At 31.1% G+C, this 17,086-nt stretch overlaps 2 protein-coding genes across 7 annotated transcripts; both read left to right on the forward strand.

The window, feature by feature from the left end:
• Nucleotides 1–218: 218 nt before the first annotated feature.
• On the forward strand, nucleotides 219–8,363 carry LOC111632300 (alpha-tocopherol transfer protein-like). The gene is made up of 4 exons (XM_023376698.1): nucleotides 219–312; nucleotides 6,104–6,346; nucleotides 6,604–6,797; nucleotides 8,016–8,363. Exons 1-4 carry the CDS (start codon nucleotides 219–221, stop codon nucleotides 8,361–8,363), a joined length of 879 nt encoding a protein of 292 aa, XP_023232466.1.
• Nucleotides 8,364–11,085: 2,722 nt separating this feature from the next.
• Nucleotides 11,086–16,289, forward strand: LOC111632331 (alpha-tocopherol transfer protein-like). Of its 6 annotated transcripts, none has more exons than XM_023376734.1 (6): nucleotides 11,086–11,178; nucleotides 12,004–12,118; nucleotides 13,334–13,576; nucleotides 13,825–14,018; nucleotides 14,616–14,729; nucleotides 15,737–16,287. In XM_023376734.1, exons 2-6 carry the CDS (start codon nucleotides 12,031–12,033, stop codon nucleotides 16,085–16,087), a joined length of 990 nt encoding a protein of 329 aa, XP_023232502.1. In that variant the 5' UTR covers nucleotides 11,086–11,178; nucleotides 12,004–12,030; the 3' UTR covers nucleotides 16,088–16,287. The 6 variants fall into 6 exon arrangements, with proteins under 6 accessions (XP_023232502.1, XP_023232505.1, XP_023232504.1 ...); XM_023376737.1 differs by having other exon boundaries at nucleotides 11,096–11,178; nucleotides 12,026–12,118; nucleotides 15,737–16,289; XM_023376736.1 differs by lacking the exon at nucleotides 11,086–11,178 and adding an exon at nucleotides 11,341–11,557 and having other exon boundaries at nucleotides 12,026–12,118; nucleotides 15,737–16,288.
• Nucleotides 16,290–17,086: the final 797 nt, after the last annotated feature.

A 17,086-nucleotide genomic window follows, 5' to 3' on the forward strand; every position in this document is an offset into this window, starting at 1 on the left:
CAAAGTATTGAAGGAAAGAGTATTCAGTGTACAGTAATTAAACAATTCTGCTTATAAGATAGCTGTGGTAAGATAAGATGTACCTAATAAGTATCCAGCTAGAATGTTTTTTTTCCTTCACAACAACACCTTATCTTACTAAGTACTATTTATTAATTGCAAGGAACGTTTCCAACCTCTTCTACAGGTTATCTTTAGGTTTTTTAAAATTTTAGAGCATGACTGTTGTTATGAGTGAAATATCGAAGTACAAAGACTTTCAGTTACTTTTCAAGAAACTGAAGCATCAACAACTGTTTATGGCCTTTCGAAGTATGATAAGGATAAAGTTTAAAAGTGGTGCATCAGAAGTATACAGAATTTTGTATAATAACGAACAATTGAAATTGGAGAAGGAATACATACGATTTGCAACATAAACCTTAACAAATGTCTTAAAGAACACATATATAGCATATAGAAAGAGCAGAATTGTACGGTTTTGTCTAGAATGGCGCAAAGCGAGGCATCGGTAGTATAATCAGAAGAAGCTAGAATTATGTGACATAAACCGGGGGTACTTCTACTAAATACCGCTTAATCGGCACAAAATCGTAAGATTCGATCTGTACGTTTAAAAGGAGGGTCGATTTTTGAGTGGTAAGAGGATCTACATTTTGAATCCGGATCCACGTTAATTCCACTGGTTGACACCAGTTAAATCCACTTAAATCCACGTTAAATCCACTGGTTGACACCAGTTAATCTTATTTTAACGCGAATTAACACGCCTAACCACGGACTTTCGAGTATGAGGAAGGCAAGTATTTAACGTAGGCATAAGTGTGGATATCTATCATTAAACAGGCGATATTTAAAATAACAAAACGAAAATATTTAATAAAATAAAATATCAAAAATATACAAATGGAATGAATTACAAATTATACTTGACCTAAATCGCGATTAACTAACTTAAATCCTATCTTAAATCTAACGCGTGAGAGAGAGTTCACATCGATCTGAATAGGTTTATACTACCTTCACTAGAGTAAGGATTCTTTATACAAAATGTTTCCTGAGCAGAGAGAAGAATTTCCATGGGATGAAAAAGAACTTAGGTTGTACGAGTCACTTAGATTTTACAAATACATGTGCCGGGCTGTCAACGGCTCACACATTTGTAAAATCTAAGTGACTCGTACAACACGGAATTCATATAAAACGGAATAATCAACAGTGTTATATGGAGGTCGACTGTAATTAGTTTTAAATAATTAAAATTAGTCATAATAGTAATAAATGTTGGCTAGGTAAGTGTTATCTGTAGTCTACTGAAACCCATTTGAGCAAGTCATTAAACCGTAGGAGAAGACAACTTCACGTGTTAGATGCAAGGCGAGTTGTTGAGGCTGTTTTTCGGATAAAAGTTATGCCTCATAAGCTATAACAACGGTGGGCAACCCCCGGCCCGCGGGCCAGCTACGGCCCGCGAAGAGTTTCTATCCGGCCCGCGAGATGTTTAGAAAATATTATAAATAAATATTTTTCGATGTAATTCGTCTAGTTTAAATTAAATATTATTTTCTGAAGTGTTGCGGCAGCAATGACAGGAAAAAATAAGGGAGTCATTTCCTTATTAAAACAAAAAAATGGGAGAACAGAATTTTTCTAAATTATTTATATCTCATCGCATCATTAATCAAGAAAATCTATGTGCAAAAGCTATGCAATTAGAAAATGTAATATCTGTCGTATCCAACTACATAGTGCTGTTTTTATTGTGTTTAAAGTCACTTAGATTTTACAAATAGGTGAGCCGTTCACAGCCCGGCACACGAATTTGTAAAACTAAGTGACTCATACAACGTGGAATTCATATAAAACAGAATAATCAACAGTGTTATAGGGGGATCGACTGTAGTAATTAATTTCTTTTTATTTATTTATTTATTTATTTTATATTTGCAGACTAAAAATTTACAGGTCACAAGGTGTCAATTAACTACTATGGCCCGCGGAAAAAACGTAATTTATTCTGGCCCATGTTATAAAAAAGGTTGCCCACCCTTGAGCTATAAAACACTTTCCTACTGAAATAATTTAGACAGAAAAGTTGTGTAAGTATTGCCTTTAAATAATTCGATGGTTATGTCGAATGTCGTTGATTTATGATAAAATATTTTTCAATTTTCTAAAAATGAACGTCGACTATTTTGATTTTTAATGAATGACTTTTGTATTAATAAAAATGTTATTTGTTATTGGCATTTACAATTCACATAGAATCGTTTTTGATATACTTGCCTGTATATCAAAAAGAAGACATTTGTCTTTACGTGTTAACTAAAAATATAAGCATTATTAATAAAATTTCGTAACAGATGGCGCCACATAGAAACCCTGCCTTCTATATAATTGAAATGATCAGAATTACTTGTTTTTCTCACACAACACATATTCTAGTAACAGGAAAGTCGTAAAAGAAACCTTGCCAGCTTTTATAGTCTCTGCAAACGTTTGAACATCGGTTAAAGGATGTGGGAGTTTGTAGGGGGGGATGGAATCAGCAGGAAGAAGCGAGGGGTCCTTGACACGGTTGTATCAATATTTTGTTACAATTGATACTTTTTTTTAGCCATTTTATTGTCGCCAAGGCTCACTCGTATATGTCCACAGTTGAAAAGTGACAGAAATAACTCAATTTATGTAGAGAAATATCTGATAACATAAGAATATTATTATAAGAAACAAAACAACAAAACAATATAAACGAAGCATACACACAACTAACTACGTAAACTGTACGAATTAAATTTGAAATCGAAAATATAAGATACAATATTACGTTAGTATACACACAGATATAGACTAATCGTATTAGCAAAGTAAAGAGAAGATTCGATAAAAGGTCTTTGAAGAGATTACACATTTTTTGATGTTTTTCTCGGTTATGACGTTGGATATAATAACCTGCACGTCCTCCATAATAACCTGCGTGNAACTTATATACTGTATACGGGATGATTTTACTTAAAAGTTAAAATTTATCAATTGATATATGTATGGATTATTTTTGTGATTGTAATTGAAATAAATGGGTATAGGCAAATTATAATAATCAAATTACCTGTGAATTGCCAAGGAAGTCGTAGGCCGTCTCATCTGCCTTTCCGGCAACAAGTCGTTAAACCTGCTCACTTGTCAAAATGGCTAAATTACGATGTCTGGTCCCGAGATTTGAGACTCTCATATGTCGGTCGAGTGGACGGAGACGATAAGGTGAAGGCAGTATACGAGTAAAGGAGTATACCATTTAACAAATAAAACAATAATTTATTAAAATAGACAAGATTGACAAAACTACAACACTAATTTCGACACTAAACCGCCCAAGAGCTCGAGAGAGAGTTTACATGGGTTTCATACCTCTTTGTAAGTTACCACGACGATTTAAGTCCATTGAGTCACATAGATATCCAATAAGTAACGTNTTATTTTACTTTTCTTTCGTTAAAATTATATTCAAAGTTTGCGTGACTTACGGCAATTAATTCAAGTTTCCTGCTTTGAAATTTCTCTTAGTAATTCTTTTTTTTTTTTTAAATCAGTTGTAGGTGAAATTTACGTAAAAGGAAAATGGTCCTGCTTTTCTATATATATCTAAATAAAATAATTTATTATTAAGTGTTAGTCACATGTTTAAAAGCTTAATTTTATGTTATTCGAACATTTCTTCTTTGATAAAGCAGGTAAAAGATTTTAACTAATTATTTCAGCCTCTAGGTAATAGGCATGTTAAGCTTTACTTAAATTTTGTGTAATTAAGGAAATTGATAAAAAGACATTCTCTTTCCCTTCCTGCTTCATATTAATTTAGCGCTGGTTGAAATTTTATTATTAAGTGTTAGTCACATGTTTAAAAGCTTAATTTTATGTTATTCGAACATTTCTTCTTTGATAAAGCAGGTAAGAGATTTTAACTAATCATTTTAGCCTAGCCTACTCAATATACAACTATTAAATTTTGGAATACAGAACTTAAAATGAGTATTATCTCGAGTGGGATCTGATTTAATGAAAATTTTTTTCGTTATTACCATTTGCAATTTATTTTCGGGTGTATAGATAGAAGAGTTTTATCTATTTATGATGATTAAAAATATACGTATTATTTTCATAAGAAAACCTCGTCGCAAAAAGTGCCAGTTACAAGCTCTTATTATTATTTAAATTTAGAAAGACAAGTAAATCCAGCGATTCGATTCGTAAGCTATATTCTACCATTTAAAACTTGTTTTTTATTGCAAATTTCATCTACTTCTAGCAAATTGTATGAGATTCGCATCGAGTTTTTTTTTTTGTTTTACGTCATTAATTTTAATTATTTTTTGTTGTTATATTCAGTGTAACAATGTTTTTTTTGTCTGATTGTTTCGTGCTTTAGATACAGAATCTACACCCTACAGAATGGATTCTTTATACAAAATGTTTTTTGAGGAAAAAGAAAAATTCCCCTGGGATAAAAGAGCATTTGAAGATTTTATAAAACTTATAAGTATTATCATAAGCAATATTATGTTTAAATTTCATGACAATTTTAGCCAAAATTATCTGAAATAGTCATCAAAGATTTTGATAATTCATTAAATAAAATTAAAAACATTAAATTATGTACTATGCCAATGACTATTTAATAGTTTATGTCTATAAAAAATTAATGATTAGATTGACGCTATTAAATTTTAGTGGTTAAAGGTTAAGAGTGAGGAAGTAGAGAAGGTCGTGTGTACGGATTGCAATTGCTGGATCCCTAATCTAGCAATCCATATGGATCCAGCCCATTCTTCGGTCTACCGATCCGCAAATACTCAATTAACTTTCTAAATAATGGTGCAAAAGTCTACGTTGTCGGCGTTGCCGCTTTGCTACGTGTGCTATCGCTCGGCGGCGAGAGCGACGTTGCCGTTCAGTGTAGCACGTGTTACATTCCTTCTCAACACCGCACCGTTAGCCCTTTTACCTCTGCTGATCTATTTGTCAGTTGACTTTCCGCTCTCTCTACATAAAGTGTCTTTGCGCTAAATAAACTAACTAACGCCTCTCCTAGTCCTAGTGCATAATTCTAATTTACGGTCGGTTGTGACGTTAATGAATCACATGACGGAATGATCGCAGTTTAAGTCTATGGGGAGCTGTAGCCTTGCGGCTCGCTTCGCTGCAAGACTACGCGCTGCTTTCGCGGCTTGTCCACGAAACCTGACCTATTCCTCCGGGAGATTGACCGTCACTAGCTAATAGAAAACATTTTATTTTTTTTATTTAAGCTGAATCGATATTTTACCGGAGACGAAAAATAAGAAAGTTTTTATACTTTTTTCAGCGATCGTGCGATGATCGGGAGTCGCGTCGCTCTCTCCGCTAAGCCTCTCCCGTGTTTAACAGGCAGTACGGCAGATATTGATGCCGACACGCTCGCGGTCGGCTAGTCCTACGCCTTTAAGGAATGGGGAAGCCCATCAAAATATAAACACCATTGTTGCCACTGACGGATCGAAAACCACCAGCACCGTGACTGTGGCTTTCGTTGACTCAAAAAACATCATGGCCCACTTCTCTCTCCACCCTGAGGCCTACACTTGACAACAGAATACGACTTTTAAAAATATCACCAACCAAAGATGATATGTTTTTGCAAAAATATGTAAAAGAAGCAAAGAATTGAGTTTGATTCTTGACTGCTGCACTAGGTGGAACAGTTTCCTCAGCATTCTGGAACGTTTGCATCTATAAAGTCTTAATAGACACTGGCTCAGACACTAAATTCAACGCTGACGAGTGGTCACTAGACAATGAGTTGATCACCAGTCTTCAACCGATTAACTACTAGACTACTAATAATTACTTACTTACTACTAACACTAATAATTAAATTACTTATAAATAACTACAGACTGATATGTAGAGCCTATATAAGAAAACTGGTAAGACTGATAGCCACTTAGCCATTGATTATCCGTTCTTACATTATTATAATATAATGTATTAATATAAATTAATTAGTAGAATTACCTTTCCTATTATTTAAATTAAAGATTACATTATAATTATAATCTCTTTTCAGATGAAAATGGATTAAAATGCAGAATGGACGACAAATTTCTTCTCGGATTTCTTCGTGCTAGAAAGTTTAATCTAGAAAGATCGCTTCAACTTCTGAAGAATTATTATTCTATAAGGGTGAAATATTCATCCATTTTTAAAAATCTCTTTCCATCGAAGCTGGAAAGTATTTTACCTTTAAATATTACAAGAATATTGCCCAAACCTGATCAACACGGGAGAATTGTTATTCTAACAGAAATTGGTAAGATTCTTAAATCTTTCAAGTTGATATATAACTTATAAAGGCTATAATTCAAAAATTATATGAGTAAATGTAATTCAAAATTATTGTTTTAACATTTCAGCATACTGTATTTGAACACAAGAAAGACTTTAAATTTTTTCTATAGGAAAACTTTTGTTCACCAAATAAAGGACTGTTAAATCAATGGTTTATTGTACTTCATATCTATGTATAGAAATTATAGTATTTTATTTCGTTTTTTTTTTTAATTACAGAACGATGGAATCCTTCAGAAGTGGACATTTTAGATGTAAACCGTGTTCTCATTCTTTTAACAGATTTAATGTTAAATTTACATCGAACACAAGTGAATGGAGTGGTTATGATTATAAATACTCAAGGAGCAAATATTCGACATTTGTTGCAATATACACCAAGATTTATCAGCAAAGCAATTGCTTTACTAATTGTAAGTATCTCCTTTAAAATAAAAAGTATAATCGAATGTGTTAAATTGCTTCAAGAATTTAAACAATAAACGTGTTTTAATTATAATTACAGTATTCGTATAAGTTCGAGGTAAAACTATTTAAATGGAAGAACCATATAAACAATTATTATTACACATTACTCATCCTGTTCTTTGTATTTATCGGTATTTTAACACATTATAACTTCAAAAAATGGAAAAAAATCCTAACAAAAGTTTATATGTATGTGTTTGTGAACCAAAAGTTTTGAAATTTGCCAGAGTTATCTGTTTATATGGGTATAAATACTGTTCCATTTTGGTGATTAAAGATAATGGGAGTCGAGAGATAGAAGGTAGTAGATGATGAATGACATCTGAAGTGGGGTCAGCCTGAGTGAATATGTCATATAAAGTAATTTTGGAGAGTTATATCTCGCGAAGGGTTGCTGATAGAGATATGGTTCTTTTAACTTTTTTGTTCGTACTCTACATCTGTGTCAAGGTCCCAAACGTATCATTCAAGCTTGAATTCAGCCAAATGTTTTCCTGTTCCTAAATCTTTGCCATCTTTGTTTTTATTTTTTAATTTCAAATCGAAGCATCTTGAAATATAAATGTTTTGCTTCGTATTAACAAAATAATTAGTATTTAATTTTAATATCATTGGGACATTTCCGAATACATACAATTTACACAAATTATTTTATCTATGTCTTGAATTTTAAATTTAAATGTTATATTCTAACCAGATTGAATTTTTTTATGTATTTAAATTAGAGTGATTGTTTTCAACTACGACTGAAAAAAAATCCATTACGTGAATGTAAATTCCATAGTCAAAGGAATATTGAATATTTTCATCCCATTTATGCCCGAAAAAATCGTAAAACGAGTAAGTAATTTCCGTATTAAATGTGAAAAATGCACAAAGCAATAAAAGTAATAAAAAATAAACAAAAACTTGTCATTAAACATTAAATATTATCATTAAAGACAGTCATTAAACAAAAAAAATATTACTTTTTGTTTAATTAATGACTTGTCATATATTATGTTCGTACATTTCTTGAAATTTTTACTCCTCCTTTTCCTTTTTGAACCAGTTTAATTAATCCCTTTCCTCTTTTGTCATCCAACAAAACTCAGCCTCTTCATTATAAGAGTTTATTTTATACTGTTATAACGTTTGTAAATAATTTTTTCTTTTGTTTACAGTTGAATATTCATAGTGAAATAACGACTCTGCATAAATTTGTTCATCCAGAATATCTTCCAATTGCCTATGAAGGAGAATTACTCGATTTCGATTCACTTGAAATCATTGAAATATTGAAACAAAACGATTTCTTTCGACAAAACGAAGAATATGTGAAAATGTATGACGAAGAGGTCAAACGAAGATTTACTGAAGGAACATTTAAGTATATTGATCAGGTTAATGTGAATTACGAAGACAAAGTAATAAAAGAAGTACAGGAGGAATTGAATCGCATTAAAGAGGATCCAGAAAATTATGTAATACAATATGAAAAAAATGCTCTGCTGGAAGTCACACATTTATAAATAATGATATTTGCATATTTTTATGTATTACATACGATGAAATTATATTTAGTACATTAATTAATATATTATTATTCAAGATATTATATGAATGATAATATTTTAAAATACAAGGTACTGTATTTGAATTTGTAATAATGTATCCCAAACTAATTTACTGTAAATGATACGAAAGATCTTTTTTTTTTAGAAAGTTAAAAGGAAATTGATATATGTATGGATTATTTCGTTATTATGTGATTGTAATAAATATATAATTAACATGCACAAATTATAATAAATATAAAATAGTTAATAAACTGTTTATTATATTACTTTCATGCCTCTACTGTATGTAACAAGGGTAAAGATGTCAAGATTGCAAGGAGCTTTACATATTAGGGTGATTGGTATTATGCAATTTTGGTTGTTAAAATTCGTGATGAGAGAGACATGAAGGGGAGTAGTGTATTACATTTCGAACAGTATTACTTTCTCTATGTAACAAGGGTAAAGATGTCAAGATTGCAAGGAGCTTTACATATTAGGATGATTGATATTATGCAATTTTGGTTGTTAAAATTCGTGATGAGAGAGACATGAAGGGGAGTAGTGTATTACATTTTGAACAGGATCGGCTTTACTCCTTAACATTTACAATTTTTTCTTTTATAAAACTTATCCTTACCTTTAAAATGAAGCTTTTTGACATTTTATAATAATTAAAAGTAATTTTTAATAATAAAAATAATTGCTCCAATGTTGTACGTGTGTTTAGGAACGTCCCGATACCACAAAAGTATCGATATACAGTAGAAGTATTATGAGTAGTTTAAAGTATCGATATAGGCATTATCCGAACATTTCTGTGTGTGTTAAAATCAAGTGTTGTAAATTTGCTCACTGTAAGATCTTTATAAAAACGGCGCGTGAATTAATACCCCTCATAAGATTTATTTATTTATTATTAATTTTATTAGAAAAGCTAAAAGAATGGAAAAAAGAGAGAATCGATAGAAGATCGAAGAAAACTTGAAGTGTCAGTAGTCTCCGATATAAAACCCCTATATAAAGTATATATGTTCATTCAATTGTCAAAAAGTTTTTGTCTATAAATTCTTAATACAGTAATACTATTTATAATTCATTGAAATAATTTTTAAAGTGTCATAACTTTAATTTATTAAATATTAATTTCTTAAGTTTTTACAGTTTTGTTAGTGTTTTGCTTTACTTATTTACATCTCAGATTTGATTTTTAAGAAAACATTACTCTATGTAAATCTATTATACATTAATTATACGCGTGGCCGGAAAATAACGCTTTAATATCACGTAACTGGTTATATACGGGGAGAAGAAAAGGGGAACTTATTTTTACCAGTTACTGGTGTTGTTAGGTCTTTGGCTTTATATGGGGATGTTTTAAACGTTTTTATCGGTTATGAAGTTGGACATTCACGTCCTCTCTTAATACCTGCGGGTTTTAAACTGCTCTACATAGAACGTTAGAAGCATATTACCACATTTGTGTTTATGTGTCAAGTAGAAACAGTAACACGTGTCGTAGAGGTCAGTTTCCTTGTTGACATTCGCTTGGTTACAAGTTTAAATTCTTGGCAAAAAGATTAAGAANACCTGCGGGTTTTAAACTGCTCTACATAGAACGTTAGAAGCATATTACCACATTTGTGTTTATGTGTCAAGTAGAAACAGTAACACGTGTCGTAGAGGTCAGTTTCCTTGTTGACATTCGCTTGGTTACAAGTTTAAATTCTTGGCAAAAAGCTTAAGAATGTAGAAATGGGTTTTATAAAAAATTGTAAATGCTAATAATTAGTAAAATCGTCATTAAATTCGACCCTACTGGAGATAAACACGACCGTTATTATTTCTTCGTCCCCTCGACCTTTTATCACTAAATTTTAACAGCATCAATACCCCTAACAAACAAACCTCCCCGAGAAATTTCATAAATTTTCGACAAAAAGCACAAAAGTTATTAAGCTTCAAACATAGTAAAAAGAAAAATCGTATTTTTACACAAAAACACACACTAACACCCATATTTAAAAGACGTTTGTCTCAACTCCTAATGTTTTTTAGTAGTTTAATACTAATTTACATAGGTTTCTGTTTAATAAAATCTGTAAAACTAAACCGTGAGTAAATTATTTATGCATAGTAAAAGCACTTTAGCTCGCATTTAATTGCATTATTATAGGAACATAAAATATATTTGTTTACTCGTCAATTAATTAAATTTCGTACGAAGAAAATTTACAATAATATGAATGTTTTCTGGCCTTTTTTCGCGTAATTTGTTGCCATTTTCCCGTAGAATGTTTTCCTAGAATGCACAATGCCTTGGAGAAATTGTCCACGTGTTAACTTTATCATGTTTTTGAATAAAACGATTTAGGATATGATTTTGTTTTGCAATTATATTATGCAAAAATATAATTTATAATTAATTTAAAGATTTGAATTTTCCAATACATACAGTACTATACAATATAATTCATTTATTTTAATTAAATAGCATTCATAGGAGTGATATTGAAGGTCAAACATAATACATTATAATGAATATCTGACCTTAAGCTGTAACTTCTGCATGTAAGATGATAAAGATAAGTCTTGAAAACATGTAATACAACATGATTTATGTTCCTGCATAAAATATCTATCGTATTTTCCTTCATATAAATGATTGTTTTTATTACGAGACGGGGAGAGTATTGGTTACGCTTGAAGGAAATCAGACACTGATAAAACTACACTCGTACTGGCTCGCTACAATCTGAGGTTAGATAGATTTTTGTATGTTTTAAAGGTAAGTATATAGTACAAATAATTATAATATTATATTGTATATTTTATAAATATTGGGTGGAGTACTAATTTAATTTATCCGTCATCTAATCTGTGTGATTTTAAGCTTATGTTACGTTATAATTTCGAATTAATTAAACGTTGTTGTCATGGATGCGAAGTAAACAAGCCACTTTCATTAGCTGCTTGTTAAGTAGACTTGATTCATATTTGCCGGATTTGGCCGGAGGCGTAACAGTCTACTAAGCTGAATACGACCTAATTTTGCCTCAACTACGTAAACGGTTGTTACGTAACAGTGTTTACGTCTATATTAATAACAAGAAACAACAGTCAGATTTACTAGTTATGCAATAAGCGTTGACGTAAGCTACTAAATGGTAAGTAAAGCGAACGGTTACTAGTTAATTTCATGCCATATCCCTTAACGTTTGATTTTAATAACTAGAGAAATACACGTAATTATTAATAACGAAGATAATAATAGTATTAATTAACATTGTCATAACTTTTGCTTATATGCCTACTAGTAAGTAAATAAGAGGTAAAACGTCATACGACAAAGTACAACGTCACAGAGAGGTCAAGGTGACTCGCAACCACATTGCGAGAAATATCTAATGTAAAAGTAGGCTCATATTAGATTATTTCATTTAATATTATAATCGTATCTTATACCCTATTTACAATTAATTTCTTCATTAATTAATATTTAATGTTTCTAATCTCTGGACTCTAGTTTAGCTTAGATAGTTATTTTTTGTATATATTACATTCATTATTTATATTATTAATTAATTTATTTATCAACTCTTGATTAATACAGAGGGAACGTATTCTTTGAATAGATAGAATGGATGCATTGTACAAATTGTTTCCTGAGGACAGTAAAGAATTTCCATGGGATGAAACAATACTTGAAGAGTTTAAAAAAATTATAAGTAAGTATTATTTATATGAAAATATATTGCATATGTTATGTTTGTTTGATTACTTACAACAATTATTAACAGGATATATACGGTAACTTAACTAGTACAAATACTAATTAGGGGTTAATAATGAACATTTCAGGTTGATGTGCAATTGAACTGATGGCCTTACTTGTATACAACAACTAATATTAGGAAGGGACGAATTAGAACTACGTACAGTACAAACTTATATTCTCCCCTGTATAATCGTCTATAAAAAGTGGGCCTACTCTTAGATATTATATGCACATGTATATAAGTACTGTACGTTTGTCATATTCGAATCTGTTTCTTGTATTTATTTGAATTTTTTAATTAATTTATTTACATAAGCAAGTGGGCCTGAGTCTCAGTTACGCTACTCAGTAGGTTATATAACGTGCTGGCAATCAAATTAAATTAGAGATCTTCCAGATAATGTTAATTAATCTAATAAATAAACTGGTTAGAAGTAGTAATCGGAGTGTAAAGAAAAAAACTTTAATTATCATTAATGGAATAAGGACCACCAGAAAAACATGTGCATGCTAGTCCTTGTGTTGTGTTGCTAGAAAACTGGCCCTTATTTACGCGTTAGATAAGTAAATAAACCCACAGTTTGGAGTTTTTTAGTGGTTTAATCCATTCGCCTACCAGTGTGGCAAGAAAATTGAATATAATTTATAATACAGTAGAGCCTCGGAAACTCGGCACTCGATAACCCGCCATTCAGGATAACTCGGCCACACCTTGGCAGGGCAAAAAAATCCTTAGTTAATTAATTTTCATTACAGACAGCTTTATAAAAGTATAAAAGCTCTCGTAAAGTATTTTTCTGAGGTCTGTCTTATCAGGTAAATTACTGTACACAGTGTGTTCATTAATTTTCATTTTCATGTAGTAAAGGCTCTATGCCTTCATAAAGGACGTACTTTTCCTTTGTTTAAGGGTATTTGGGCAGTTTATTCTCTGTTGTATTCTCAAGCAAACAATACATACAAGTACAGTACAATATTTTCTGAGGAAACACGCATACTTATCCTTTTTTAACCCCATTCCCGATAACCCGGCATTTTCACAAACTCGGCCACCCTTCGGTCCACATTAGGCCGAGTTTTCGAGGCTCTACTGTATCATAAAATATTTTTATCATTTATACCTAAAAAATGCTGTTTATAATTACTGTAAATATAAAATTTTCAGATGAAAATGAACTTAAATGCAGAATGGACGACACGTTTCTTCTTGGAATTCTTCGTGCCAGAAAGTTTAATTTAGAAAGATCGCTTCAATTGCTTAAGAATTATTACACTAGAAGAAACGACCACCCTTCATTCTTTAAAAATCTCCTTCCATCGAAACTAGAAAGAGTTTTGTCTTTAAATTATATAAAAGTCATACCGAAACCTGATCAAAATGGAAGAATTATTGTTATATTAGAAGCTGGTAACATTTTGTATTTTTATTATAATTTCTTGATATTTTATCTTACTATAAATATTAAAATATAATTTAAAATAGAAGCTTAATGATTTAAATAATATTCCTTTTGGTTGGAGAAGTATTTCAAAGCATCAAATCTCTTAATAATTAATACAAAGACTATTATATTTATACTGAAATACATTGTACTTTACGTCTTTAACATTTTTTTGTTTTAATCTCTATATAATTTAATTTCCTTTGATTTACAGAAACATGGGATGTTTCAGAAACAACTGTATTAGATTTGTACCGTGTTGTATTCCTTTACATAGATTTACTGTTGAATTTGCATCGCCTTCAAGAGAATGGATTAGTTGCAATTATTAACTCTCGAGGAACAACCTTTGGACAATTCTTGCAATTTACACCCAAATTTATAAACAATATAGTAACCTTAGTAGTCGTAAGTATGAAATTCTCTAAATGAAATTATTATTTGTTTACATTTAACGTCACCCATCAATTATCCAGTTGATAAAATCACTAAACACTGGTGGGTTCGCGCATAACTACTAAAGCCACGTGAAGTTTTCCGTGTATTCTTCACCTACCTAACACAACTAAGGTCAATTTATCGTAGAAATTTGGCCGATCGTATGAATCTACTTTAGTCCCGGATAATTTAGGCCCCGTGCCTCAACACACGGTCGTCTCATAGTGGACCTGGATGAAGAAAAGTTCTTTTATTGTCCATAGGGCATAAAGAGAAAAAAATGGAGAGAAAAAGAAAAACAATGTTGAGTCTATGGGCAAAGACGTCGTAATACATTGTCATACAAACGGCTTCAGACGTTGATACGTGTGTTTCACCACTCACCTGTAATAGACATTAAAACTGGTTGGTGCCTTTTGGGCTATCTTCTATATGGAATTGAAGTAAATTTGGCTAATATTAAAGCATAATTTTACGAAATATACAAATTTTATAATTAAATCTTATAATAAATCAAAACGTTTTATTTAACCGTATTACATTTTCTATGAATTTGTTTATATTTAGAGAGATGCGTATCAACTACGACTCAAAGAACTTCATTTTGTCAACATCAACCCCATCGTCAAAGTCATAGTGAGCATTCTTATTCCATTTCTTCCTGTGAAAATACGAAAACGAGTAAGTGGCTTTCAAAAACTTAGAATATATAATGTCTGAAAATTATGGAACCAATTGAATTTACACTAAATTGGCTTTATTCTCTATTCTCGTTTATAATATAAGTCCAAATGTTTACCCACGAAACTCCAAATGTTCCCTGGGACTAATATTCTTCCAGTATGTTGGGATTGACAGCAGCATACATATTTTTACCATTGGTTCCAGACTTTTCGGATACCCTGTAGATAATAATTATTAAAGCTAATCTATGCAATACATATTTTTTTTATTAATCTTTTATCATATTTAATTGCTTGAAGTACTTATTGCTTGATATATTAATTTGTCTGCCTTAAAAGTAAATATAAACATTTAAAAATACTGAATTTTAAATATAATAACGGCAATAGTTTATTTGAGTGTTTACTTCTAAGATACTGCACGTCAGCAATTAAGTATAATATATGCTAAAAGTCTTATTTATCTCTAAACTATTCTCAGAGCCTTCGAGAGATTTAGGAGGCGTGGGGCAGAGTGGTCCCTTTTGTAGACTAGGAACCACTATGGGCCTCTACGTTTTCTCCGGGTCCAAAAAACTTCCAATTCTCCATCTCGATAGCACTGAATATACTGTCGGCTGCCTGACTTCTGTATACTTCCTATTTTTTCCCACGCTCACCAGTGCTTGAATGGATAAAACCACTGAACACTAGTAGTTAGTTGCGGGTTCGCACTTCAATAGGAGGCTACTCGCGTGGAATTTTCCGGATTTTCTTCAGATGTAGTACATGAGAAATTGGTTCCTACTTATGTAATATATTCATAGGAGCCAGTTTCTCATAGAAGATCTTCCGGAAGGCACTGACCTTTGATAGAGTGCCCATGTGTTGCGTTGTGTTAATCCATCAATTTTCCTTGAGTTTTATTAGTAAATTTGATTTTGTGATAACGTAATATTACGTAGAAGTTACATGAATATTAATTAATATTATTATAATATTTTAAATATTTTTACTTGTTTGCAGTTATTTGTACACACCGGAGTAACAACTTTAAGTGATTTTGTTAATCCAGAATATCTTCCTGAAGCGTATGGAGGAACATTACCCGATTTCGATCCAAATGAATTTATGAACGTTGTAAAACAAAACGAAGATTTCTTTCGAGAAAACGAGGAATCTCTCAAGACATATAACGAAGCAGTTCAACAAAGATTTTCTGAAGGAAATTTCAAATATATCAATCCCGATAGTGTTAACTATGAAGAAAAACTTATAGAAGAATCCGAAGAAAAATTCAAAATGTTTAAAGAAGATCCAGAAAATTTTACAAAATACGCTGAAGAAAGCGCTCATGATGAAGTCGTACGTCTGTAAATGATCCTCTTTGAAACGGGTATTCATTGTTTATATCAGTATTCCAAGTTATACAAATAAAAACAACAGATGGTGCCACACGCCGGGAAAGTTACGCAACTTGTTGCTTAATTTTTTTATCATTTGATATCTAAAATAATTTTAAATGAAATGATAAAATAAAGGTTTATAAACACTATATTAACGAGAATAAGTTGATTTTATATTATGCAACATCTCCCGCTAACTGCAAAGTTTTACAATTACCAAATGTGCTTTGTTCAGTGATACTTGAACATTAGAATGTTTTTTTTTAATAATTAAAATTAAAATAATTAATTCAATGTTGTTTTTAATAAAATAGAGTAAAAAATGTTTTAATACAGAAAAACTTGTCTAAACCGGAACCTGATTAAACGGACACCTGCACGAAAGGAAAAACTTTTTTAAAACGTAGCAATTTTTTTAAAGGTGATAAATATTAATTAATTATGTTTTAATAATTGTATTTTATATTTCTTTTGTTTTCAGTTCCTTAACAAAAAAAAAAAAAAAAAAAAAAAATGCAAAAATGAAATCTGTGTACCCACATGAACGATTTCTCTCTCCAATCCAGCATATAATCACGTGACTTCATTGCCATGTGCCCTTCATTCGTACGCTATCTGGCGGGAAAAAAAGGAGAACAAGTTAAAGATGGCTGACGACGACGACGTAATTATTTTGTGACATGCAGTGGCGGTTGTATAGGGAAGATTAGAGGGGCTTAAGCCTTCCTATCTGATTACTCTCTGATTATTAATTGTAGATATATATATATACATATATATTGTGCTTCAACACAATCTCTCGTTTGATGGCAACTTCCATGATTGGTATTCGTTTAGAAAGTAAAATCTTTGAAGTACTTTATTCATACTTCAAAGACTTTTACTTTATTCGTAAGTACTTTAACACATATATTTGTTATAGATTATAACTTTAGTAGATGTATTTTCGAATAAATGAGCTTATAAATTT

The sequence above is a fragment of the Centruroides sculpturatus genome, unplaced genomic scaffold (genome assembly GCF_000671375.1).
Source record: "Centruroides sculpturatus isolate CEXI.00-Female unplaced genomic scaffold, Cexi_2.0 scaffold435, whole genome shotgun sequence".
Classification (NCBI taxonomy): domain Eukaryota; kingdom Metazoa; phylum Arthropoda; class Arachnida; order Scorpiones; family Buthidae; genus Centruroides; species Centruroides sculpturatus.